The 25992-nt window shown below is 43.4% G+C and overlaps 1 protein-coding gene and 1 long non-coding RNA gene across 3 annotated transcripts in view; both read left to right on the top strand.

Annotated features, from left to right (window-relative positions):
* The window catches only part of LOC311614400, a 249526-nt gene that overhangs the window by 22429 nt on the left and 201105 nt on the right, over positions 1-25992 (top strand). The gene's annotated exons all lie outside the window — the stretch shown is intronic.
* The window catches only part of PIP4K2A (phosphatidylinositol-5-phosphate 4-kinase type 2 alpha), a 160351-nt gene continuing 158954 nt past the window's right edge, over positions 24596-25992 (top strand). The window contains exon 1 of the mRNA XM_084868701.1: positions 24596-24996. Within this exon, the coding sequence (XP_084724827.1) occupies positions 24853-24996 (144 nt within the window). The 5' untranslated portion in view covers positions 24596-24852. The remainder of the gene's footprint in view (positions 24997-25992) is intronic.

Below are 25992 nucleotides of genomic sequence, written 5' to 3'. Positions count from 1 at the left end.
TTAGTTCTTGCCGAAATCGGTTTGGCTCAGTGGTAGAGTGTTGGTCTGCAGACTGAAAGGTTCCAGGTTCGATTCCAGTCAAGGGCATGTACCTTGGTTGGGGGCACAAGTAGGGGGTGTGCAAGAGGCAGCTGGTCGATGTTTCTCTCTCATCGACGATTCTAACTCTCTATCCCTCTCTCCCTTCTTCTCTGTAAAAAAAAATCAATAAAAAAATATATTTAAAAAGAAAAAAAAGAAAATAGCATTAGTTCTTAATATATAAAGATTCAGGTGAAGTCTTTTCATTAACTGAGGAAACACACACACACACACACACACACACACACACACACTAACAGATTATTAGGAAAAAATGAAGATAATAGGTTCAATAGTAGACATGTTGAATTTCAGATCCTTGAGAACATCCCGGAGTCTGACACGTGAGAGATATTGGAGGAGGAGATTTGGGACTTAACAATGATAATAATTTCAGCCATGGGAGTAGATGAGAGTGGGCAGGAAAAGAAGAAGAAGCTGAAGATAGAAGCCAAGGACAGTAATATGTAAGAGGCAGGGGAACCGTGAGGTGAGGTGCGGTGAGGAATGCTCACAGAAGTGAAAGCAGAAGGAACAGTCAGCCTCAGCCGCTGAAGGAGGGAAGAGCTTCCGGAAGGAGGAAGTGGCTGGGAGCCCCAAATGCAGCTGAGGTGAGAGTTCAGTCAGATAAGGCACAAAAAAGACATTTCAAAATGGCATATGCTGTTACTGTTACAAATTTTCCCCTCAAAGGATTATTTCTATTGCTGTGTATATTCTAAAAGTCTTAACTTTAATATTGCCTAAATTGCAAGGAGGCAACTTATAAGTACTGCAATCCACATGTTGCTCATCTTGGGCATGAACTTCTATTTGAATGATGAGAAAAGCCCTGTTCAAATTCCTGTTCCCTCCCCACCACCCCCTGTGCTGTTTGGACTCTCATTTATATGCATATGTAAAATTAGTTATTTGGGGCATTTTTCACTGCCACTTGTATCAGTAAAAAATTACCAATATAGCTTAAGTATAATTTACTCCACTTAATTAAATGTCATTGTGACATAATACGTCCAAGAAAAAAAAATTTACAAAAGTAAGACAATCTAATAAAGCAAATAGGATATGTTTATTTTTTTTACCAAGTGGGGATGCTGCTGCCAAACCTGGTATGGCTTAATTCATTTGCTAAATAAAGGTTGACTATTGAGCTACCAACTGAAAAGTGTGTAGAATTTTCTCTGGGTTCTATCTTTTCAGAGAATATTAAAGTAGGGTAAAATTATAGGAACAATGAACAATGAGAAAGTATTGAATAAGAAATACTGCATGTACCAACTGTTAAGAAAGCTTGTGTCTCCCTTTACAATTTTCTAATGTTGAGATATTCACAAGCACAATTGTTCAGCAATTTCTAAAGACTTTAAAAATGTTTTATTAAAGAGCTTCCAATCTATTATTTTATTTTATTGTATTTTCAAATAGAGTTGAACTATAAGAAAATAAGAAATATATATAGTAAAAAATAATAGTCTGACTTCTACCCATAATAAGGAAGCTACATGAGCAATTTTGCTAATAATTGAGACTGTGACTACAGACTTTGATATTTCCATTCTTATATGTATCTGGGTTTGGTTTGGTTGTTGCCATAAATGTATTCCTAAAAAAAAGAATCCATAATTTTACCACTGATCATGAAACAGAGATTTTGTTCTCCATACCATCTATTATATAAATGAAGAAACTGAGCCTTCAAGAGATTAAGTGATTAATTACAAAGGATTAGAGGCAAAACTGAGACTAGCTCTCTTCTTTTGTCCCATTTTTCCTACTGTACCACATAAGTATGTATAACAATATGAATTTAATAAATTGATAGGAGAACATTATCTAAGAAGAATGACTTTTAAAACAATGAAACCTTTTTATAATGGTAGTAGTTGTCATTTTGAGGTTGTGTGTTGTTTATTTGTTTTAACTAGGCACATTAGTAAAAGATTACTAATAGTATTTGTATTTCCAAGGAATTCATTAGAAGAAAATTTAATATTAGTTCTCAACCAGAAATTCTGATGGCATAATTTAACAATGAGATGTTAATGAGAGCAGCACTGGGTGAATGCATGCTTTGAAGCTGAATTAATATTTCTTTCAGCATGTCCTATAGCAACAAACAAGGTGCACTATTGTGGTCCCTGGATGAGAAGTTGAACCTTTCGAGGTGAGACATCCAATGGGAGTGGTTCCAGAGGTGCACCAAGCTCAGAGGAAATGAGCACATTAAGCAAAAGGGAAGGAGTCCTGAGTGACCATGAGGGTGATTGATTTGAAAATTGCATTAGGAATAATCCTCACAATTAAGTTCTTCCTTTGCAGTCTTCTTATTTTTCTTAGCAATGGGCAGCATTGCTTTAAGCTTAGGTTAAAGCAGAATATGTGTGTTGGGCCTGAGCGAAAAACAGCACCAGAAGATAAATGATAATGCTCAGGAGAAATGGAAAAACTACACTCATATAGCAAGCTGGCTGCTGGCACACTTCACACATCATCCTACTGTCCTTTTCCACCATCACCAGGGGTAAGCTCCTATAAGCAGAACCGGCATCTACAGGTGAACGTGAGTGGTCAGTTACAAAGGGAGGGAGCTGGGAGAGCCAGTACTCCAACCCCACTGTCCTTCCTTCTTGCCAAACCCAAGCAAGGAGCCCACTGGTGGGGTCCAGCGAGGTCAGCCTCTCAGAGAGGAGTCCAGTGGATAACGGTGAAGAGCAGATGTGGATAGAGCAAATGAATCAAATGCACAGGTTGTGACTTTATGAGACTGATTTCCAAACCACTAAAACCAAAAATTAAAACAAAGCACACACTTGATCAATCCAACATATGGTGCATTATCTTCATTAATGGTGCAAGAGTTCCTCGAAGCCTATTCACAGTGATACTTTGCCATTCTTCCCATCAAACAGTGGTATTTCCTTCTTTACCTGCCAAATCCAGGCTGGCCATGTGCCTGGCTGTAACCAGCAGCATGATGAAGCAATGCTATGGGTCTTCCGAGCTTAGTCCTCAAGCGGCTTTGTGGCTTCCCCCATCCTCATCTTAGAACTCTGCTGGAGGTGAGGAGGCCCAGATTCTCAACTCCTGGAAGATAAGAGGCCAGGGAAGAGAGAGGTCCAGCCCAGCTGAGAGTCAGCACATGTGACTGAGCTGGACATGTGACTGAGTTCCCCTTGAGCCACTGCACCTGAGTTTCTCGGCAGGACCAGCAGAAGAAACCCCCAGCTGAGCTCAGCCGAAGGTGCGGACACACTGAATATTAAACAATAAAATGGTAGTTGTTTGGAGTTTTGCAGTGATTTCTCATATAAGTAACGTGTAAACTAAAAGTACGTTTGAATGGTAAGCGAAAAACAAATTCAGCATTACTGTTTGAAAATAAAGGGACAAGAAACAACATGCTATCCAAAAAATAACGTTAAGAGCAAAAAGATAGAAGAGGTAAAAACTATTTTTAAAATAATGGCTATTTCACACTAATAAAGGTAATCTTATCAGAAATATCAAAAGTCATGAACCTTTATACACCTAATGATGTAATTTCAAAATATATAAATGACTGTTTTAAAGAAAAATGAATAAAATAACTTACAAGTAAATAGATGAGTGAAAACAGTCCTGTCTGGTTTGGCTCAGTGGATAGAGCATTGGCTCACAGACTGAAGGGTCCCAAGTTCGATTTTAGTCAAGGGCATGTTCCTAGGTTGAAGGTGCAAACCCTGATCCCTGGCCCATGTCTCTCTGTCACTCCCCCACCCTTCACTCTCTCTTTAAATAAATAAATAAATAAATAAGCCAATGGAAAAATATCCTTGGGTGAGGATTAACAAAAAATAAAAGAAAACAACAAAGCTGTTTTTTAAAAAAGGTAAATACACACACATAATTAATAAATTTTACTAAAGAGTTATATTTTAAGAAAATCCTGTATCAAACCTGTGGAGAAATGCATTAGTTATATTTATCCTCATATTATTTCCACATAAAAAGTATAAAGAATAATATAACAGCATGTAGCTGCCAGTGACATTTTTTTGAAGGTTAACTTTTAAATGCATTTGTTTAGACGTACTAGTATTTGTTTCTAAGAAATAAAATGCCAGAGAACAGTAATCCCTATTTATCCCTTTAGCTCTGTCCCTACACGGAGACTATGATTATCCGAACTAAAATGGTGAATTTCCCCTTTGTTTTTATACTTTCATCCTGTCTGTATGTCTCCATAAATAATATATGGGGTTGTTTTATGTATTTTTAATGACACACTGTGGGGAAGGAAAAAACTTTTCATCTGTTCTCCCAGGTCCTGTGCCCGGGGCCCTGGAAATTAAACTGACAAAAGACAGATTAACAAGAGAAATACAGAGTTTCTTAGCACACATGGTGGAAACCAGTGATGAGTAACTCCAAGGGCAGTTGGAACTTGGGGCTCATCTGGTATCTTAACAATGAATTTGTAGAGAAGGGAAGCGATAAGTCAGAGGAAAGGGGGTGTAGGCTTTCAGAGCGGAGTGCAGTGGGGAGTTCAGTAAGTGGGAGATTAGGGCTGTTTGGTAAGATTTGTCGTGCAGATTTCTCTCTCTAGAGTCACTGTAATGATAAGGCCCAGTGATTAGGTGATTAAGTTGTTCTCATAGTGTGAAGAGTTGGTCTGGTGACAGATGATTTCTGAACTTAGTGAGGTGATTACATTGTAAGGTTTGTAAGTGTTGAGTCTCTGTGACATACACCTGAAACCCATATAATATTATACGTCAGTTATATCTCAAGAAAGCAGAAGGCAAGGGGGTGGGGAAGGAGGGAGAATTTAAAAAAATAAATAAGCCATCAGCAACAAAAAAGTGTTATTCTCCTCTTCCTGGTACAGGAGAAAAACCCGTCTTTATAAATGAAAATGTGCCCTGTTTTAAGCCAGATTAGGGAGGGAACAAAGTTTCCTTCTCTCTCTCTCTCTCTCTCTCTCTCTCTCTCTCCTTCCTTTCTTCCTTTCTTCCTCTATTTTCCTGTGTCTACTATTTCTTAATTCATCTAAATGTATATCTTTCTGTGATATTTTTAAATTCAAAATAAAGTAACCAAGCTATATCTACTTATTTTTCAGCTTTAAAAATATATTTGTCGTGATGTACATATTGTATCCATTTAAAAACATAATATCAAGTTCACTTATTTTAGATTCTATAGTGTACAAAAGAGGCCACATGCTGACCTGACAAGCTCAGGGGAGGCATGCATGGCAGTCTTGCAAACTCAAAGGCTTAAAGTAACCACAAAGGGTGGTCTGAAATAAACTTTAACTAAAAGCAGTTATAGTGGGTAGTCACCTCCTAGGCCAATATCTTACTTGACAAGGTCAACCTTTACCTTAACTGAGCCTGCCTGTCTTTTTGCATCTATGTTAATGTTATGCCCAGATTCTGTGATCCCCAAGGACCACCAGGGAGCCAAGCCCAATGCAGTAAACAAAAGAGCCTCTTCCATGCTAGCATGGGCTCTGTCCCACTCACGCTGACAGCATGGTGGAAGAGCCCAGGCTTCAACAGGTCAAGGGGTTTTATAGGGGTAATGATGTCACTGCTTTGGCTGACCCTGATTGGTTGGGTGAGGGCTAAGGTCCAGTTACAAAATGGAGGACAGCTCTGCCCTGCTCCACAGTACAAAATGGAGTCAGGAGTTAGCCCTGCCCCACCCTGCCCTGCCCTTTCATTTACATATCCTTGAAATGTCGGAGTAACTTGTAATTTCCCTTTTTTCCAGACCCCTTAGGCCACAACCAAATTCCCTGGGCTCCAGGACAGGAGACCAAAAATTCCTTCTTTGTTATTGTTATCATGTTAATTGTTGACTGTTAACTATCCTGCACCCACTTAAGTCTATCATTTTACTTTTTATCCAATCCCAGAGGTTTCCCCCACTTTGCTCTCTCCCACCTCTCTAACCTATCGCCAATGGGGTTTATGCAACCCACCTATGTCTCCTCCTTTGATTGCAATGTATAAAAATATAGATGAAAAACTGGAGGACAGGTTCAGGCTAGATGATGCCCACAAAAGCCACAACAGTCCCCTAAAGATGATAGTGGTGGACTAGAAAAGGTACACCTTGAAAAAATATGTTTGTTTTGTTCTTGGGTCAGGGTAGAGTAACAAGAGAGTTAAAGTCTCTTGAGCTTTTGTAGCCAAGTATCCCCTCACTCAGCTTGGGGACCCAGATTCACACTGCATGGCAAAGAAGCCCAAGCTGGGATCTTCTCTAGAGGAACATCCTTTAAGTATTGACCTCAAAGCATGTAAAGATAGAAAGCTACAAGCACATAGCTCTTTTCATATCATGAGTTTAGCCCTCTGAAATCCATTTCAGATTTCTGACTCCCAGAACTGTAAAATGGTAAATGTATGTTGTTTTAAGCCACTAATTTTTCACACACACACCCATGCACGCATGCACACACACACACACACACACAAATTCTCATGCCAAACCCCTCACCTGATCTAATAAAAGGAAAGGAGACTGTGACATGCCACAATGTCCTGTCAAATTTACTACACTTTGTAATCGTATTCATAGGAAATGAATTGTCTGGCAAAAAATGCTTCCATCTTCCCCATGGACTTCTATTTGCAGAAGGTAGCCTCCCTCACCACTTCTCGGGGTAAGTGGCATTTCTTTGCCCTTTCACCAGGCAAACAGGCAGAGTTCTATTATTGTTTCCATGGGTGGCAGGCTTTTGGGGTCAGGCTTTATGCACATAGCTCAGTTCCAGCTTTCAAATCTGTGTAGACCCAACACTCCTGGGTTTTCAAAGCCTTGGCAGCCTGCCCTTTGGCCTTTTAACATCAGATATAGAAAACATGGCAAACCTGGCATCAATCTCACTTATAGCATTTCATTCTTTTTTTTTTTTTTTTTTTCTGGCTTCTAGAGACTGCTTTTTCGTTTGGCTGAGCTATTTACTAAAAATATTTTGTTATATTTTGTCTTTTATTTCCAAACTAGAGGCCCAATGCATGAAATTCGTGCAAGGGGCTCAGCCTCGTAGCCCTGGCTGCCTCATGGCCCTGCAGCCCCTCCCCCCCCTCCACTGGTTGTTCCAGAAGGTTGTTCCACCATCCAGTCTAATTGGCATATTAGCACTTTAATAAATTGGATAATTTGTTAGGTTCAAAACAACATTCAAAATAAAATTATGAACTACATAGAAAAGAGCCAAAATAAGAAAACATTAAATCTGTGAGAGGCAAGCAGAGTGGCTGGTAATCAGAAAAATGTATAGATGATTTATTTGTTTGTTTGTTTGTTTGTTTTACTCTCCCATTTTTTCCTAATTATGTTTTTATGATAACAAAAATGGGAGAGTAAAACAAACAAACAAATAAATAAATAAATCATTCAACTCAAGAATCTAGAAAAACAAGAAAAATCCAAGGAAATGAATTAAAAAATTTAATTTAAAATTTTAAAAATATTTTTATTGATTTCAGAGAGGAAGGAAGAGGGGGAGAGAGAGATAGAAACATCAATGGTTAGAAAGAATATTGTTTTCCTTCCTCCTGGGATCAAGCCCGAAATCTGGGCATGTGCCCTGAGCAGGAATCGAACTGTGACCTCCTGGTTCATAGGTTGACACTTAACTACTGAGCCACACTGGCTGGGCAGAAATTAAGAAATTTAAAAGCTGAAATTGAATATACAATAAGACAAACAGGAAGAACTAATTTAATCAATAAAAACTTTTCTTAAAATGAAAAATAGAACAGCTAGAATTTTGTCAAATAAGATCAAGAAAAAATCAGCAGAGAAAATACAATTTGAAAATGTATGTAACCTACAGGTATAAAAGATATTAATTTACTGGATATTATGTAGAAATTTATATAAATAATTTATAAACCTAAGTAGTTCCTAAAAACATGTATGTTCTCAAAATTGAGTCCAAAAGATAGAACACTGAACAGACAAATTATCATCCCCCAAAACCCGAAGCATGCTGAGAGGCTTCTGAGTGGGTTCCTTTAATGAACACATGAATCATGTTTTATTTAAATATGATAGAATAAAAACATGTAAAGTTTTCATACTCATCTGTAACAAAAAACATGGAAATTTTATTAATAAGAGTCTCATTATAAACCAATCTCACTATGAACAGATACATAAAATGCTAGTAACCAAATTATTACTGCATAATAGATCTAGACATATATGTTCTTCGATGCTCTAAAGCACATGTGTCAAACACAAGGCCCGCGGGCCAAATCCAGCCCGCCAGGCCTTGCAATGTGGCCCGCACCGCGCTGTCATCACTGCACTCCGCTGTCAGTTTATGACATTGTCAGTTTATGACTGTTCAGTAAACCATTCGGCCCGTGATTTAGGCTGGATTTTAGATTTTGGCCCCTTCTCTGATTGAGTTCGACACCCCTACTCTAAAGTGACAATATTTCAACTTAGTCTATAAAATTAATACAATCTCAATAAGACAAGTTCATAAAGATGAGGAAATAATTAAGTATAGTCAAAAAACTTTTTTTTAAATATATATTTTATTGATTTTTTACAGAGAGGAAGGGAGAGAGATAGAGAGCTAGAAACGTCGATGAGAGAGAAACGTCAACCAGCTGCCTCTTGCACACCCCCTACTGGGGATGTGCCCCCAACCAATGTACATGCCCTTGACCGGAATCAAACCTGGGACCTTTCAGTCCGCAGACAGACGCTCTACCACTGAGCCAAACCGGTTTCAGCATAGACAAAAAACTTTTTAAAAATTGAGTCATAATGGAAGATATAACTAATAAGATATCAAAATATAAAAATACAGTGATTTTAAAATGAGGTATTAAAAGAAAAATAGAAAATAGATCACTAGAATTGCAGAGTTAAAAAATTTCCCATCTAAATAAAAATTTAAATTATAGTATGCATACCCTTTTACATCTGTCTGTAGAGAATACTCTATTGAATATATGTTGCTCAGACACTACCTCTTGAACAAATAAACTTCAGAGGAACTAAAAAGCTAGACATTAAAAAAAAAAAAGAAAGAAAAAAGAAGCATAGCTTGGCCTGTGTCAACCCATGCACCACTTGGATTACTGATCAGGGCACATGCCCTGGTTGCAGGTTCGATCCCCTGTAGGGGGCCTGCAGGAGGCAACAAATCCATGTTGATTCTCTCCATGGATGTTTCTATTTCTCTATCCCTCTCCCTTCTTTCTCTAAAAATTCAATAAAAACATATTTTTTAAAAAGAACCATAAAAGTATTCAAAGAAAACATAAAATATATATTTTTAACCTTAGAGAAAGAAATAGACAAATTTGACAATCAAAAAAATGCAATAGGTCTTTAAAATAAATGACCCTTTAATGATGTTGAAAACACCAGTGATAGACTGAGATAAAAATCTCTGCAACACATATAATGTAAAAGTGATTAATACTCAGAATAAAGCATCACCTCAGATGAAAAGAAAACAGAAAGACTATGAACAGGCAAATCACAAATTAATAAATACAGTGTGATGCATGCTGTGCTGTGCTCATGTCCTGAAGGACTTATCCCCCCAGCTGCTGAGAGGGTTGCTGACTGCCCTCAGCTGTCAGCCCTCTCTGGGAATTACTCTCAGTGGAAAAGAGCCGCCGCACCCAAGGACATGTACATCCCCAGGGCAGCTCTCATCCAATGACTGTGGGAAGCAAGGTATAAAGGCCTGGCCACCTCACCCGAACTCAGGACAATTCCAAAGGCCATCATAACTCCTGAGAACTATGTGTTAATCAAAAGACCATTCCCTAATAGTTTCCTGCATCCTAATCTTTTTCTCAGCATCTGTAATAGTCACTGAACATAAAAAGATGCCTTACCCCAGTCCTAATTAGGGAAATACAATTTTAAAAAAAAATCAAAGGTTCTCCTTTGTTCATTGGGTTGGCAATATTTTTAAAGACTGAAAGTATCCAGGGTTGATGAGGGTATGGGATAATAGGGTTTTCATACATTGTTAAAACCTAAATTGGTAAAGCATTTTTGGAAAGCAATTTGCCATAACCTATCAATTCCACGTCTATGTACTCGCCTTCGAAAAATAGTAGGATATTTGTATAAAAAGATATATAAAGCAGTTCTCTGAAATGTTTTTTTTTTTTTTAATAAATTTTTATTGTTCATATTATTACAAGTGTTCCTTTCCCCCCCCCTTCCCACCCCACCCTCTGCCCTTTCCCCACTCCCCATTGTCCTCATCCATAGGTGCACAGTTTATATGTTCAGTCTCTTCCCACATTCCCCTCTCCCCTTTTCCCCAAGAATCATCAGTTCACTCCCCTTCCATACCTCTGATTCTACAATATTATATTCAACAGTTAATATTGTTCATCAGATTTTTTTTTTAATTTCCTTGGTTTTTAGATTCACTTGTTGATAGTTACGTATTTGTTGTTCATAATTTTTATCTTTATTTACTTTCTCTTCTGAAAGAACCCCCTTCAGCAATTCATATAATTCTGGTTTGGTGGTGATGAACTCCTTTAGCTTTTTTTTATTAGTAAAGCTCTTTATCTGACCTTCGATTCTGAGTGATAGCTTTGCTGGGTAGAGTATTTTTGGCTGTAGGTTCTTGCTATTCATCACCTTGAATATTTCTTGCCATTCCCGTCTGGCCTGCATGGTTTCTGTTGAGAAATCAGCTGACAATCGTATAGGTGCTCCTTTATAGGTAACCACCTGCTTAGCTCTTGCTGCTTTTAATATTCTCTCTTTGTCCTTTGCTCTTGGAATCTTAATTATGATTTGTCTTGGTGTGGTCCTCTTTGGATTCCTCTTATTTGGAGTTCTGTGTGCTTCCTGGACTTGTAAGTCCAATTCTTTCCCCAGGTGGGGGAAGTTTTCTATCACTATTTCTTTCAGTATGTTTTCGATATCTTGCTCTCTCTCATCATCTGGGACCCCCTGAAATGTTTTTAATGTGGAAAAACTGCAAACAACAGTACATATAATGTCTTGTAATCTGCTTATCTTCCCTTGGGAATCACCTCTTTCCATCTCTGCACATGTGGGGCTGTCAATCACAGTCGCCCTGAGATGGTTAATTTTATGTGGCAAATTGACAAATGGCCAGCTAGCTGGTAAAACATTATTTCCTGGACTGTCTGTGAGGGTGTTTCCAGGAGACATTAGCATTTGAATCAATAAACTGAATAAAGAAGATTACCTCACCAATGTGGGTAGGCACCCAGAATAAAACAAAAAGGCTGAGGAAGGGCGAATTTGTTTTCTGCTTGAGCCAGGACAACCATCTTCTCCTGCCCTTGGACATCAGAGCTCCTGGTTCACAGGCCTTCAGACTCATACTGGGAGTTAGACCAATGGTGCCTGGGTTCTCGGGCCTTCTGCGTTAGCCTGGAACCACACCACCAGCTTTCCTGGGCTGGTCTTGGGGCTTCTCAGCCTCCATGATCTTGTGAGCCAGCCCCTCTAAACAAATGTTTCTATATGTGTCTGTATATTAGAGACCTGCCATGAAGTGAGACATAGACAGACACTAGTATGCGGAAGGGGCTAGTCAGTGGAATAAAAACAGAACACATACAAAGGCTGATCAAGAAATGAAAATATTGATCTGTGAAGCAATCATTTGGTCTCAACATCTAAGCAGGCCTGAATCTTCCACTTCAATAAGCCATTAATGTCCTTTATTTTGCTACAACTAGTTTAAAATAAATGTGTAAGTCTTGCAACCAAAAGAATCTATAATAATAAAAGCATAATATGCTATTTAGACCAGATGGCCTTCCGGACATCCTACAGACAACCTTCCGGACAAAGCCCTGACTGCGAAGGCCGAGGCAGAGGCAGCACCGAGGTGGGTGGGGGCCAAGGCACAGGTGGCTGCTGCAGTGGCGGAGGCCAAGCCCCTTGCACAAATTCCGTGCATTAGGCCTCTAGTAAAGTATAATTTGGTGAGAATAGGGCACTGGTAGAATAAGCAATAATATCTCTGTACCAGGAGTCAGCAAACATTTTTCAGTAAAGAGCCAGATAGTAGTTATTTTAGGTTCTGAAGGTCATACGGTATAGCTATTTGACTTCGCTGTTGTGGCATGAAGCAGCCATAGACAACATGTAATTGATGAGTTTGGGGGTGTTACCATGAAACTTTATTCTCAAAAACAGGTGGCCAGCCATATTTGTTCCTCAGGAAATAGTTTGCCAACCAGTAATACACTATGGATTCTCTCTCTCTCTCTCTCTCTCTCTCTCTCTCTCTCTCTCTCTCTCTCTCTCTCTCTTTTTAAAATATATATATTATTGATTTCAGAGAGGAATGAAGAGGGTGAAAGAGAGAGAAACAACAGTGATGAGCAGTGATGAGAGACGGTCATTGATAGGTTGCCTCCTACATGCCCCACACTGGGGATCGAGCCTACAAGCTAGGCATATGCCCCAACCAAGAATTGAACCATAACCTCCTGGTTCATAGGTGACACTTAACCACGGAGCCATACCCTAGACTAGACCATGGAATCTTGAAGCAATTGAAAAGTGATGTTCTATAGATAAGTTATGGGGTAATATTTTGCAACATAACCCTGTTACTGACATAAGGATCTCTTGGGTTCCCCAAGGTAGAAATCAGGAGAAATCCCCAGAGAAAGTTTTAGACAGATTTTATTAAGTTTATACTTGAGCACAGGGGAAGCAGCACAGAGGAAAGGAAGGAGACAGCACAGAGGAAAGGAAGGTCCTCTGAACTGGCTCTGGGGCTGACTCAGCGTGGCTGCTTTCATAAGCTGGAGACAGAGCCATCTTACAGGAAACGGGGGGCTGGAGAAGAGGGCACGAGTGGAATTTTCCACACGAGGGTTAGGTTACTTCCTCCTCAGTTAGGTTGCTTGGCAACTATTTCCATGCCTTTACTGTGGGGGACCATGACAGTGTGTCTCATCTGCAGGAAGGTTGTATGGCACATGCAGAACAGTGGTTTTGACATCTGCTAGGAAGTGGCTAGAAGGGAGATAAGATACTTTTCATAGGAAATGGAGGGGCATTTGCATTCTTGTAGTTGACTTATCAGTAAGGTTTTTTCCTGGCCACCTGATATCCCAGCAGGGTGTGGCGAGGTGGCCCAGCTCTGAGCTTTCTCTTATCCACTGTCCATGGGCCTAGGTCTCTGTGCTGTCTCAAACCCGTGGCTTTTCAATCTCAGTAATTCATTTCAGCCTTTCTGCATTGGAGACTTTGTACTTGCCTAGAATGCTCTTCCTACAGGGACCTGCCTTGCAGGTTCACTTCCTCCTTCAGGCTAATACTCAAATGCCTCCTCGGTGAGGTTTTCTTTGGTCATACTATCTAAAATTGCAAGTTCTCTCCAACACTACCTTTCCCCCTCTCCTGCATTATGTTTCTCCCTCGTTCCCCCCCCCCCCCGACACACACACATCTAACATGCTTTATATTTTTATACTTTGAAATCCCCATGAGGACAGGTATTTTAATCTGTTTTATTCATTTATCCTGGTCCTGTCACATAGTAGTTACTCAATAAATATTTGTTAAATAAATGACTAATAATGGTAACATTTATTGAGTACATACTATGTGCAGTACAATACTACTGGGCATTGTAGAAAGCACCACAATGTATTCTGTGTTTTAGTTACATTAATCTTCACAACAACCATTTAGAGTGAGTTCCACTATGAAAGCAAACATTTGCTTTCAAGAGCTGAACTTTAAAAAAAAAAAAAAAAAAAAAAAAAAAATGTAAGAAGGTTTTTGTGTAGCCAAAGTCAAGTACCCAATAGATTTGAGCATAAAGTTTATCCCTTAAATAACAGTTTGGGATGAACACATGTCTTTTAGAAGAAGATGTAACTGGAAGGCATTCTGGGAGGAGGAGAGCTTCAGAAGAGGCCCCTGGTGTGGGCGGGAGGTGTCCAGATCAGAAAGATCTCGGCTTCAGTTACCAGGTGTGTCCCTGAAATCCTCACAGAGAAGAACCAGACGGGACCAGGGCACGGAGTAGTCCTGACTGACTGACGTTCCAGATGGCGGGGCCAGGGCAGCCCAAAGCCACAGGGGACACTTAGGGAGGCAGAAGGGGCTGAGGGGGGAAGACCAGACCTGAAGGGAACGGGGGTTGGGCAGAGACGTTTCTAGAGCATGGGGCTCGACTAGAAGAAACCGTGGAGTAATGCAGGTCATCTCCGTGCATCCTGGGAGACGAGGACGCCCACAATCCTTCAGTAGTCTCCATCCCCAAACCCCAACATGCAAACCTCCTGCCCCAGCTCTGGCTACCCCTAGGGAGAGGAGAACTTACTTTCACTGAGTGTGTACCTATCAGAAACTGAGAAAAAAACTCAGAACTGACTGTGTTTATCAAGGGAGGACTCAATTCTCTACTATTCAGCTAAGCACGGAGCTCAGAGCTAAATGAAGTGCAGGATGAACTGAGAAAATGGCAGTGTTATATACTCGAGATTTGTAATAGCGAGGTCCATCCTGCTACTCCAGTATGGAAGGAAAGCCAATGCAAAGCAGAAGGAAGCAAGTCACACAACCATGTGGACAGCACATTCCCATTTATGCAAATGAGAGCAGAGAGGAAGGGGAGGGCAGACTTTCTCTGTGCGGTCCATGCCCTTCTTGCTGTTTGAAATTTTTATGGAAATATGTGTAACAACTTTTTGTGTAAAGATAACAATGGCATTAAAAGATGCTGTGATTATGCTGCATAAACTTTTTTTTTTTTTAACTCAAGCACCATCATTGCAGGACAACTCCCCCCCTCACAGGCAGAGTGGGTGGTCTTCCTCCATGCACCCCTATAGTCTTGCTGTAGCATGTGTACCTATAATATTGAAGATGGCTGGCTCAAGGGTTTGAATTCTCCACTAAACTGAGTTCACCTTTGTGCCCAGAATCTTCTCAAAACATATGTGATGAATGAATGAGGAAATAATGATAATAAGCCTACTTCAGATTTCAGACTCATCCTTAAGCTCTATTTTATCGAGTTTTAAAATTGCACTATTTCAAATCCTATATAATAACAGGCTAATAATGCAAAACAACCAGTCGCTATGACGGGTACTGACCACCAGGGTGCAAGATGCTCAACGCAGGAGCTGCCCCCTGGTGGTCAGTGTGCTCCCACAGAGGGAGCACCGCTCAGCCAGGAGCCGGACTCCTGGCTGGTGAGAGCTGCCATGGTGGCAGGAGCCTCTCCCAACTCCACAGCAGAACTAAGGATGTCTGGCTGACGGCTTAGGCCCACTCTGCCATCAGTCACACCTCCCCCGAGAGCTTCGGGACTGTGAGAGGGTGCAGGCTGGGCTGAGGGACCCCTTTAAGTGCATGAATCTCATGCACTTGGCCTTTAGTTTGAATATGAAAGCTAAAACAGAAAAAGCCCAAATTAATAAAGGAAACGCAGGATTATTTATTGAAAGTTATTATTATTTTTTTTTTTTTACTTCTCTCTAAGAAGCAACCAGGTCATATTTAAGATGAAAGTACAAACAAAGAGCATGAATATTATGGATGATCAACAGCCTCCTATCTTTAAAATTCAGGCCCCAAATTTTATGTAACAATGATTTCATCGATAGCTTCCTTTCAGTGCAACATTTGAATGTTAGCTGGCACTAAACACACACAAGGGGATTTTAAGGTTACTCTTCTAAGTCTAAGTAACCCGTGAAGTCCAACTCCATCCTTCTCAAGTTTAAGAGCCTTGAGAAAGTGACTCAGGGATGCCTGGGCTGATAGAATGGACACCAGATCATTATGACTGAAAGTTAAGCAGCACCCAAACTCAAACCTGAGGGAAAGCTCCGGCAGAGGGCTTTGAGGTCTTTGTACAAATGACATGGACAGTTCAGTGGATCTGCAGGTTTCTATATAACTCCCCGGGGTGAAATCAGTGCGCTAACGCGCAGGCCCCAGGTTTGGGAGAAGGGGATCGAGGAGCACAGACATGTCTGAGGGATGCCCGTACTGCACACCCTCTGCGTAGCGCTGGGGCTACTTCCGCTTACACAGGATGGCGAGAACCCCCATTTCGGGAACCGAGAGAGGTGTGGGGGAAGTAGAAGCAGGCTGGGTAGGAATGGGATGCTCTCCGGGCCCCTTGTTCCTCTTCCACTTACGTTCCTTCCCCCGGCAGATGGACTGGGGTTAACCAGCTCAGACACTGGTTAGCACCAGGATACAAAGCCGTTGCCCTTTGGTAGCTCTCAAGGTTATCGTCTGGTTCTTTTCGGGGCAATGGAGGCCATCGGAAGCATCCCTTCCCCGACCCTCAGACACAGCTGTGATCACGTTCCTTACGCTGGCCTCCAGGCACATGTCTTTGGCTGTGTTTCACATATACACATCAGCTATTTCTCCAGCTCTTTCCTGTAGCATCAATAAAGCATACACTGTATTTGAGAATGAAGACACCTCCATTAAAGCATATTTTGGGGGACTTTTCTCTCTCGGTGCCTTCTCATTAAGAGCAACAGGGTGCCCCTTGATTACAGGAATGTTAAAAAGGACAAATGAAAAAAGAGTGACTGGGAGCTTCCACTCTGTGCCCCTCGGGCAATGAGGCCAGGTGGTCCTTCTCCACTCCCATCCACCTTAAAATATCACTGCTCCTTAAAGATGAATTACTCAGCCCCGTCTCCTCCCCTCTTGTCTTTATTATCAAGGCTGTAGTTGAAGCCGCCATCGAGTCTTCCCCGGATGCCTGTAAGCATTTCTTTGTCTTCCCAACCTTGACAGTTCTGTTTCTTTGATCGGCTCCTATGATTCACATAGGAGCCACTGAGATTTTTTATGAGCAAATCCTCAGCTTCCAAGTCTCCCATTGCACTTAGAATAAAATGCAGGTCCTTTCGGGGTCTCCGTGGCTGGACCTCTGCCTGCTTTGCCAATGAGGCCGTCCTCGGAGTTCCAGAACAGAGGTTCTCACGCTGGATGGGCCCTCTCTCCAGATCACGGCTGGCCCCCTTCTTTTCTTGGCTGCTGCCTCCCATTTTGCGGGCTTATGGGTCTCCTCCGTGGAGAGGGTTTTTTCCCCCTCACACTCTGCTTATTTTCCATCATTGCACTGAGTTTATTGTTCTTCAGATCCTTTCCCACACTCGGTAATTATAGGAATATCTGTTTCCACTCTTACTCTCTATCTTCTCAGACTGTAAGCTATCTGATGGCAGAAATCTTTCCTAGAAATCCAGTATCTAGCATGTTATGTGGCACATAGTAGGTGCAAGCCATAAGTAGTGGTGTGAATGCATCTTTTCTGAAGTGTCCGTGGAAACAAAAACCCGAGGAAACTACAACCCCCTTTAACAATAGCCAGACTTAACTCGCGCAGCCGCCGCTGTAAGGGTTTGGGGCAAAGTCCCAGCACCGCTCCGGGTGTCCTTCCTCCCAGAGGACCCTCCCAGCCTCCACATGGCCCCTGGCGTCCTGCTCAGGACATCTTGCTTTTCTCCTTTGCCAGGACCAAAAGGCCCGGACTAACATCTCCTGGTTCATCGGGTCTTCTCATTCAGCTTTGCCTTCTGAAGGTCAGAGCGGTTTGTATGGACATTGTTGACCAACAAAGAATAAAACCTCCCTTCTTCCTCTGCATCTGAAAGACTTCCTTCAGCGTGTTGGAGGCTCCGCCCCCTCATCGTGCCACACATATTAAAACGGAATTCAGAGCCTGTTTAGCACAATGCTCCTGCTGTGAATTAGAACAGACTTTTTTTTTTTTTTTTTTTTTTTTTTTTTTTATCATTTTGCTGCTGGAATTTTTGTCTATGACGAACATTTAATTTTTGGGCTATTATCTTTTTATCAATCATTATGTATACTTGAGAAATAAGAAAAAGTAACTCGCTCTAGCTGGTTTGACTTGGTGGAAAGAGTGTCACCTGGGGACTAAGGGAAAGAGAGTCACCTGGGTTCAGTTGCTGTCAGGAGCACCCAGGGTGCTGTACGCAGGTTGCAGGCTTGATCCCCAGCCCTTGTTGGGGCATGTGTGAAGGCAAGCAGTCCATGTATCTCTCTCACATCAGACTTGCCCTCCTTGTCTCTCTCCCTCCCACTCTCTCCAAAAACCAATGGAAAAATATCCTCAAGTAAGGATTTTAAAAAAGCTAACTAAAATTGCCTGTGAATGTAATGAAATTTTTGATACTAAATTTAAATTAAGTAAACCTGACATGTTATGTTATCTTTCATAGACATTTAATAAAATGTTAATATTAATTTTGCAGTTTTCTTTTATATTTTTGTTTTTCTAATCTCATCCCCCCCCCCCCAAACTAAATAAGACAAAACACACACACACACACACACACACAAAATAAATAAATAAAAAGGAAGAAGAAATCATAGGCCCTGAGCATTCGGGATATGTTGCCTATTAGATAGAACAACACTATTCCTGCCGAAACTGGTTTGGCTCAGTGGTAGAGCGTTGGTCTGTGGACTGAAAGGTCCCAGGTTCGATTCCGGTCAAGGGCATGTACGTTGGTTGCGGGCACATGCCTGGTAGGGGGTGTGCAAGAGGCAGCTGGTTGATGTTTCTCTCTCATCGACGTTTCTAGCTCTCTATCTCTCTCCCTTTCTCTCTGTAAAAAAATCAATAACATATATTAAAAAAAAAAAAAAAAAAAAGAACAACACTTCCTATTTTTTTCCTATTTGCAGCCTTCCTTTTACTTAAGGATGCTGTGAACTCAGGGAGTTGCCAACTGAGTTCGATAGTAATTCTAATAAACAGCAAGAAGCAACTTAAGAGGCTGTTCTTTCATAGTAACTTGGCTAGTGTGCTAAGTGCCATCATGGTGCTAATTTTTAAGCAGGGAAAATGGCTGCATCTAAAAAATTAATATAAAAATAATGAAAATGCAAAAGCATATATTTTAAAAATCATCCATAATCCCAAGTGCACCCCTGTAATATCCCAATTAAAGGTATGGCGTACTTTCCTTTAGTCTTTTACATGTATATATCATGAGCCCATTGCAGAAAAATTCCTGCAGTGGCCACTCGTGCCACCACTGCTGCCCGCCCACCCTGCCCCACCCTGCCTGCACTTTCCCTCTGGCAGCGCCTTGCTTTCCACTTTCCCTCCCTCTTCCTTCTATGCTTCAGCCTTCACTCCTACCTCCCTCAGCATATGCAAATTAACCACCATCTTTGTTGGGTTTATTTGCATATTAGCTCTGATTGGCAGTGGGCGTAGTGAAGGTATGGTCAATTAGTATTTTCTCTTTTATTAGTGTACATATATGTGTGTGTATGTATATATATATATATATGTATGTATGGTATTATGTAATAAAAGGGTAATATGCAAATCGACTAAATAGCAGAAAGACCAGTCTCTATGATAGCCGAGTGCAGAAGGGAGGTGTGGCTTGGTGGCTGCTCCATGCAGTGACACCTGGTGTTCTTGTGGCTCTGTGCAGCGTAGAGGAGGCTGGTCTTGGCATCTCCGACAGAGGAGGCGGGTTGTGGCAGGGGAGGGCAGTTGTGGGCAATCAAGCCAGGAGGGGAGGGCAGTTTGGGGCTATTGGACTGGCAGGGGAGCAGTTAGGTGTCAATCAAGCTGGCAAGGGAGTGGTTAGGGGACCATCAGGCTGGTAGGCAGGCAAGCAGTTAGGAGCCAGCAGTCCTGGATTGTGAGAGGGATGCTCAACTTCCAGTTTAGGCCAGATCCCAGAATTGAGCCTATACCAGCAGTTGGACATCTCCCAATGGGTCCCAGATTGGAGAGGGTGCCGACTGGTTGAGTGCTCCCCCCCACCCCCCCAATGCATGAATTTCATGACCGGGCCTCTAGTTTCTATTATAAATAAATAAATAAATATATATATATATATATATATATATATATATATATATATATATAAAAATATATGATCCCATGGGGATTGACTCTTGTCCTCCACTCAGCTTCCTGTCTTCCAAGGGAGCTGCTAACATTCCCATCCTCTGTGTGGGCCGTGGAGGGGAAGGCGGGCAGGCTGGGACATGGTCACCCTGTGTGAGCTGCTTTACTCCCATTCCTCTCCCAGTCTGATCTCCCCAAGTCAGGCCAACAAAATAGCTGCCAACTAAGTGGTAGGTTCTTGGATTGCTGCCATGGTCCTGGAGGTCCCAGCCAGCTGCAGAAGCCAAAAGAATTATCATCAATATTTCAGATGAGTGGATAACCCCTACCAGCCTCTCCAGGAGGGGTTTGGACAGCACAGACCCTCAGAACTCCCAGATGGCAAGCTGTGCTCCAGAATGTCTACTAAGTCCACTGCCCCCAAAAGTAACTCACATGTCACAGTTGGAATTCTTGGATTCCATTTATTGCATTTTGACTGTAAATGCACTTTAATATTAGTCTTCTACAATAATACCATTTTCGAGGCAAGGCTCTGGAAATACTATGAAAGACTGAATTCCCCACATCTTGCTCCGATCTCCTCACAGAACAATGAAAAGCACAAGAGCTTCCAAACAGCACTAAGAAGATTACTGAATTCCTCTTCTCAAGGAAGAATTCTAATTGGGATTATTCAATAAAAGATTTTTTTTTAATGGAAAGAAAACTAAAAACAAAACAGGGAATCCACCCTATTTTAACATCCATTTCTGGAACTGCATACCTTCGTCAACATAACACTCTTACCACATCCTTCTAGGATAGTAAATAAAGTTGGTTACAGTAAAAGAAAGTTAAAAAAAAAAAAAAAAAAAGTGACCTCAAACAGAAACAAATCAGTATTGGAAACCTTTCAATCTTGCCAACATTACTTCCTCCTCCCTCGTGAACTTGGCTGTGGGGGCAGTTCCTGCCTCCGAGATGGCTCTCTGACACCGGGATGAACGCCCCACTGGCCGGATGAAAAGGGCCGGCCCCGCACTCTTCTTGCTTGGCATGGCTGCTTGCTCATCCTGAAATGGGACTTCCTGGCTTTTCTTCCTCCAACCAGGCCTCCGGTCAAGACCCTTGTTGAATGCTGGTGGTTGGAGTGCCTCAACCATTGACAACATAAGGAGCCTGAGTCAGGCACTGAGCGAAGGCATTGTTTTATTATCATACAAACTCCAAAGGAAAACAGTGGTCAAACTGCTAGGTTGCTAAATCCACATAGGATTTGACCCTCAAGTTTAAATATTAAGTCTAATCCAACTTAATTTCTCAATATAGTGTTTTTGAATGGAACTTTGTACAAGCATGTCCTGGTGTGGAATCTTTATTTGTAACTTTGTTGTGTGAGAGAAAAATTCCTTTTTTTTTTTCTTTCTCTTAAAAAAAAGTTTGGTGGTTTTATTTTTATTTTTAAAATTTTATTTTTAGAAAGGGATGGGAAAGGGGGGAGGGGGGAGAGAGAAATACCAATTTGTTCTTCCACTTATTTTTGCATTCATTGGTTGACTCTTGTACTAGTGCCCTGACAGGAGATGGAACCTGAAACCTTGGCGTATCCTAACAATGCTCCAATCAATTAAGCTATGCGACCAGGGTCTCCTTTTTTATTTCATTTATCAAAACTTTGCCACAAAAACTGTGCTATGGGGAAGGGAGTATGATAGGTTCATGGGCAGATAGAGTCAGTATAAAATGGATCCTGCCTTCTCAGAATTTATCTCCTACTAACAAGTCAGGAAATCACTTAAATTTCTCTAGATCTCACTTGTTTTATGTAAATAATTTGAGAACTGGATTAGGTACTTTCTGAGATCATTTTTGTGACTCTAGCAATCCTGCATCATATACACCCTGTGCAGAATACAAAGTTAGTGTGAAAGGTAATTAGCAAAATCATTTAATGACCTATTATATTAAATGTCATTCAAAACAGGTTAAACCACCAAAAATTCTGTCCCTTAACGATACTGTATTATATTCTTGAAAGTTGCTAAGAGAGTAAATCTTAAATGTTCTCATGACACAGGAACACACTCACCTACACACCCAGGTGGGAATTATGTGTGATGGAGGTATTAACTAACCTTATTGTGGTAATCATTTCACACTCTAGACTTCATCAAATAACCGAGTTACACCTTTAACTTACTCAAACTTAAATGTAAATTATATCTTAATACTGCTAGGGGAAAAGTCTACCTTTAAAAGCCACATGTCTCCGCAACTGAATATCACATGGATTTTCATCTTCATGCCTATGCCTCTATCTATTCTAAACTGACGTGACACCTTGTTCACCGACCACAGCCTCCTGCTCTCCTATGTGAAACCTCACCTGACAGTCCATCACCCTTTCCCGTAGGTTCAGCCAACACTTTGTCATCCCTAAATTTAGTTTTTTACCATTCATAGCAAGCCCCTTGTCTTGCATGATTAACATATAATTAAGTACAATAGAACTGTTATCTATACTAATAAAAGTGTAATATGCTAATTAGACCGGATAGACCAGAGGTCTTTTGGACATCCTTCTGGACAAAGCCACAGTGGTGGAGGCTCAGGCAGAGGCAGTTAGAAGTGATCAGGCAGGCAGGCAGAGTGGTTAGGGGCAATCAGGCAGGCTGGCAGAGAGGTTAGGGAGGATAAGGCAGGCAGGCAGGTGAGCGATTAGAAGCCAGCTGTCCCAGATTACAAGAGGGTGTAGGTTGGGCTGAGGGCCCCTCCACCCCCATCACCCTTCTACCTCGCCCCACCCCAGTTGCATTGCATGAATTTCATGCACCGGGCCTCTAAAGAACAAATAAAGTGCTATGGAAACACTGAGGTGAACTGATCAATTTCAACTAAGCAGCAGGGAAGAGGTAATATTTGAGCACAATTGTTTTCAAGGGCAGGACCTGGTAGAGGGGTTCATGTGCAGTGATAATGAGAGGTGTAATCAATGATGATTCAAAATTTTTAGGCCTGGGCCTATGAAAATTAGTTAAATAAATGAACTTCTGGTTGAAGTATCGGAGTGATATGAATGCCATTTCTAAGATAGTAGAAAAGTAAAGCAACAGGGGGTGGAGAAGGATTTTGAATTTGATTTTAGGCACTTTTTAAAGGTGCTTGTGAGTAACTGCAGAGATGTTCAATCCGGCACTTCCAAGGAGAGAATGTATGGGTCACCTACAAGTACTCCACATTTTATCTTGTTTGTATGTAGTGCTGTATTATTTATAAATTGATTGTCTACTGATAACTTTGATTCTAACAAACATCCTATAAAGTAGGCAGGGCAGAATTATAATGACCAGGCCCAGAATAATCCCTACAGTGGCATCAGTGTCTGACTGTCCCTGCTGTTAACAAAACCTGCAGCTCAGAGAGCTTAACTGATTTGTTCAAATAAGTGGAAGAACTGTACAACCCCATTTTCTCCCTACAAATGTAGGTCTTGTATTTTTTTTTTTTTTTAACTTCTAAGAGTGGCGATGGTTGACTTTGTGGGGAGCAGACATCGTTTTGGACAATACTATGAATTGGGAAAGAACAAGAGGACTTTGGGGCAACCCTTTTGTTTTAAGGACAAAGAAAAAAAGAAGAGCAAATGAAGGTGACTACATGACCCTTGACTCCCTACCCCCTGAGAATAAGGTCCTTAAGGGCTAAAGGTCTGTCTCCATGACAGAGCTAAGCAGATTATCAAACACGCAGTAGGTCTCCACTATATTTGGAGGGAGGAAGAATGATAAGGGGTAAACATGCTTGCTCAATGGGCTGAGTCAGGGTAAATACATAGAATGGGATGGCTTTGGCAGCTTTCCTGAGATGGGCCAAGTATTGCCAGCATTAAGAAGGGCTAAATCAAAGTGTACATGGATGAAGACAATAAACAGATTTCTGTGGAAGTAGGTGCATGGAATGGAAAAAAAAAAGGAAGGGATGTCAGGAACCTGGAGGAGGATTTGAAGTAGAAGGTGCAGGGTAGGGCATCATTTTTTTCTAGCCAAACCAAGGAATCCGGGTCCTGTCTGGGGAGGGACTGGTGGTGGGAATGACAGCTCAGACTGTGAGGTGAGAGTCTCCCTTCAGCATGAATCGGAAAGTGTGGGAAAGGCCTAAGCCCAAGGCCCCAAAGGCCGGATGGTGAAAGGCACAAGGGATTCAGAAGTTCATTCCAGGGCCACTTGGGGAGGCAGCCAACGACGTTCCCAGGTCCTTTCCCGGGAAAGCGCTGGCCTGCAGGCAGCATTTCAGGTCTCACTAGCTCTCCTGAGTCTTGGCACCGACAAGCGGCGATTCTATGAGCCTCCTTCCTTCTCCCGACCTCCGCCTCTGGGGCCTCCTCGCTTCCGACGCCCCCTTACTCCCCATCTTTCCCTGGGGAGCTAAAGGGAATGCCTTGCGGGAGTCCTCCCCCCGCAACGCCTCCAGGCGCTGCACGCCGATCCCGCGGCCTCCCCGCGCTCGGTGCGCGCAGGGCCGGGCTGGGCGGTGGACCCGGAGCGGGAGGCTCCGCTTAACGGTCCCGCGGCCGCACCCCGCGCCCCGCCCGGCGGCGCCGCAGCTGCCCGGCCCGCCCCCTGCGTCATGACGCGGGCGCCCAACGCGGAAGCCCTCGCGGCGCGCCGGGTCCAGCCGCGGGCAGAGCGCGGAGCCGCGGGCGCACGGTCCCGGCCGGGCGCGAGCGGAGCGCAGCCTCCTCCCCAGCCGCGCCGGGCGGGCCGAGCGGGCGGAGCGGGCGAGCGGGGCGCGGCGCGCGGGGGCCCCGCGGTGGGATGCGGCTGCCTCCCCGGGCCGGCGAGTAGAGAGGGCGGGTCCCCGGCCTTGGGAGCGCGACGGTGGAGGGGACCGAGGCGGCGGCCATGGCGACCCCCGGCAACCTGGGGCCCTCCGTGCTGGCAAGCAAGACCAAGACGAAAAAGAAGCACTTCGTCGCGCAGAAAGTGAAGCTGTTTCGGGCCAGCGATCCGCTGCTCAGCGTCCTGATGTGGGGGGTGAACCACTCGGTAAGGGCTCGGGCTGCGGCAGCGGTCTCTCTCCTCCTCCTCCTCCTCCTTCTCCTTCTCTTCCTCCTCTTCCTCTTCGCTCCCTCCTGCAGCTGCTGCCTGGCGTGGAGCTCGAGCGGGGCCCTGGCCCTCCGGTTGCTCGCGCTCCGGGGCTGCCCTCCTGCCGCGGCGCCCCCATCCTCGGGCGCACACCCGCTCCACCGGGCCGCCCGCGCGCCCCTGGGACCTCCCTGGGACCCAGGTCCGGCCGGATGCAGGATGTGGGGGAATCCCTTGTGCATTTGAGCTCTGCGGACTGCACCGGTGTCATCCCGTCCTGTCCCCGCAGCCTGGGAGCTGGGAAGTTTGCGCGGGCGCGGCTCGTGGGGCTGTCAGCCTCGGCGGGGCTGTGGGGCCGGGGGCCGGGCCGGCGCGCTCTCCCGCGGAGCGCGGCGGGGATGCGCGGTGCCCGGCGGCCGGCAGGTGTACCTGTCCCGGGTAGGAGGTCCGGAACCTCCCGCGGGGTGACGGGCGAGAACACTGGAGGTCGGGGAGATCTGGACAGCAGCTTTAGTGCTTAGGTCCTTCCCCCCCATCCCCCCCCATCTCTCTTGAAAACTATGTAATTGAAGATAAGGATTCTTTTTTTGACAAAGGAAAAGCCAATGGAATGATGGCCCCGGGGGGAGGGGGGGTGTTCGCTTCTCTCCCGCAGCGCCCTGCTGCGGTGCCGCTGTGCGGGCTGAGCAGCGTTCCGCGGGGAGGCATCCTTCCTTCCCGTCCTCCCCACCCTCCCCCACCCTGGGAGCCAGGCCCGAGTCACCACTGCGGAAGGGAAGGGCGGCCAGGGGATGGCCGCAGGAGGGAGGGGGTCTCGGCGGGCGCGAGGGAAGGCTGGCTTGAGTCGAATGCACGCGTTTGGGGTTTCTTTGAAAGAAGAGCGCCTGGGAGAGTTTAGCTTAACGGGCAGCCGGAGGTGGTGGAAGATGCGCCGCTGCGGGCTCTGCGGACTGCGGG

This window comes from Pipistrellus hanaki (genome assembly GCF_964339955.1).
Source record: "Pipistrellus hanaki genome assembly, chromosome: 1".
In the NCBI taxonomy this organism is placed as follows: Eukaryota; Metazoa; Chordata; class Mammalia; order Chiroptera; family Vespertilionidae; genus Pipistrellus; species Pipistrellus hanaki.
Note: the sequence above shows the minus strand (reverse complement) of the source record. Positions and strands in the feature narration are given on the sequence as shown.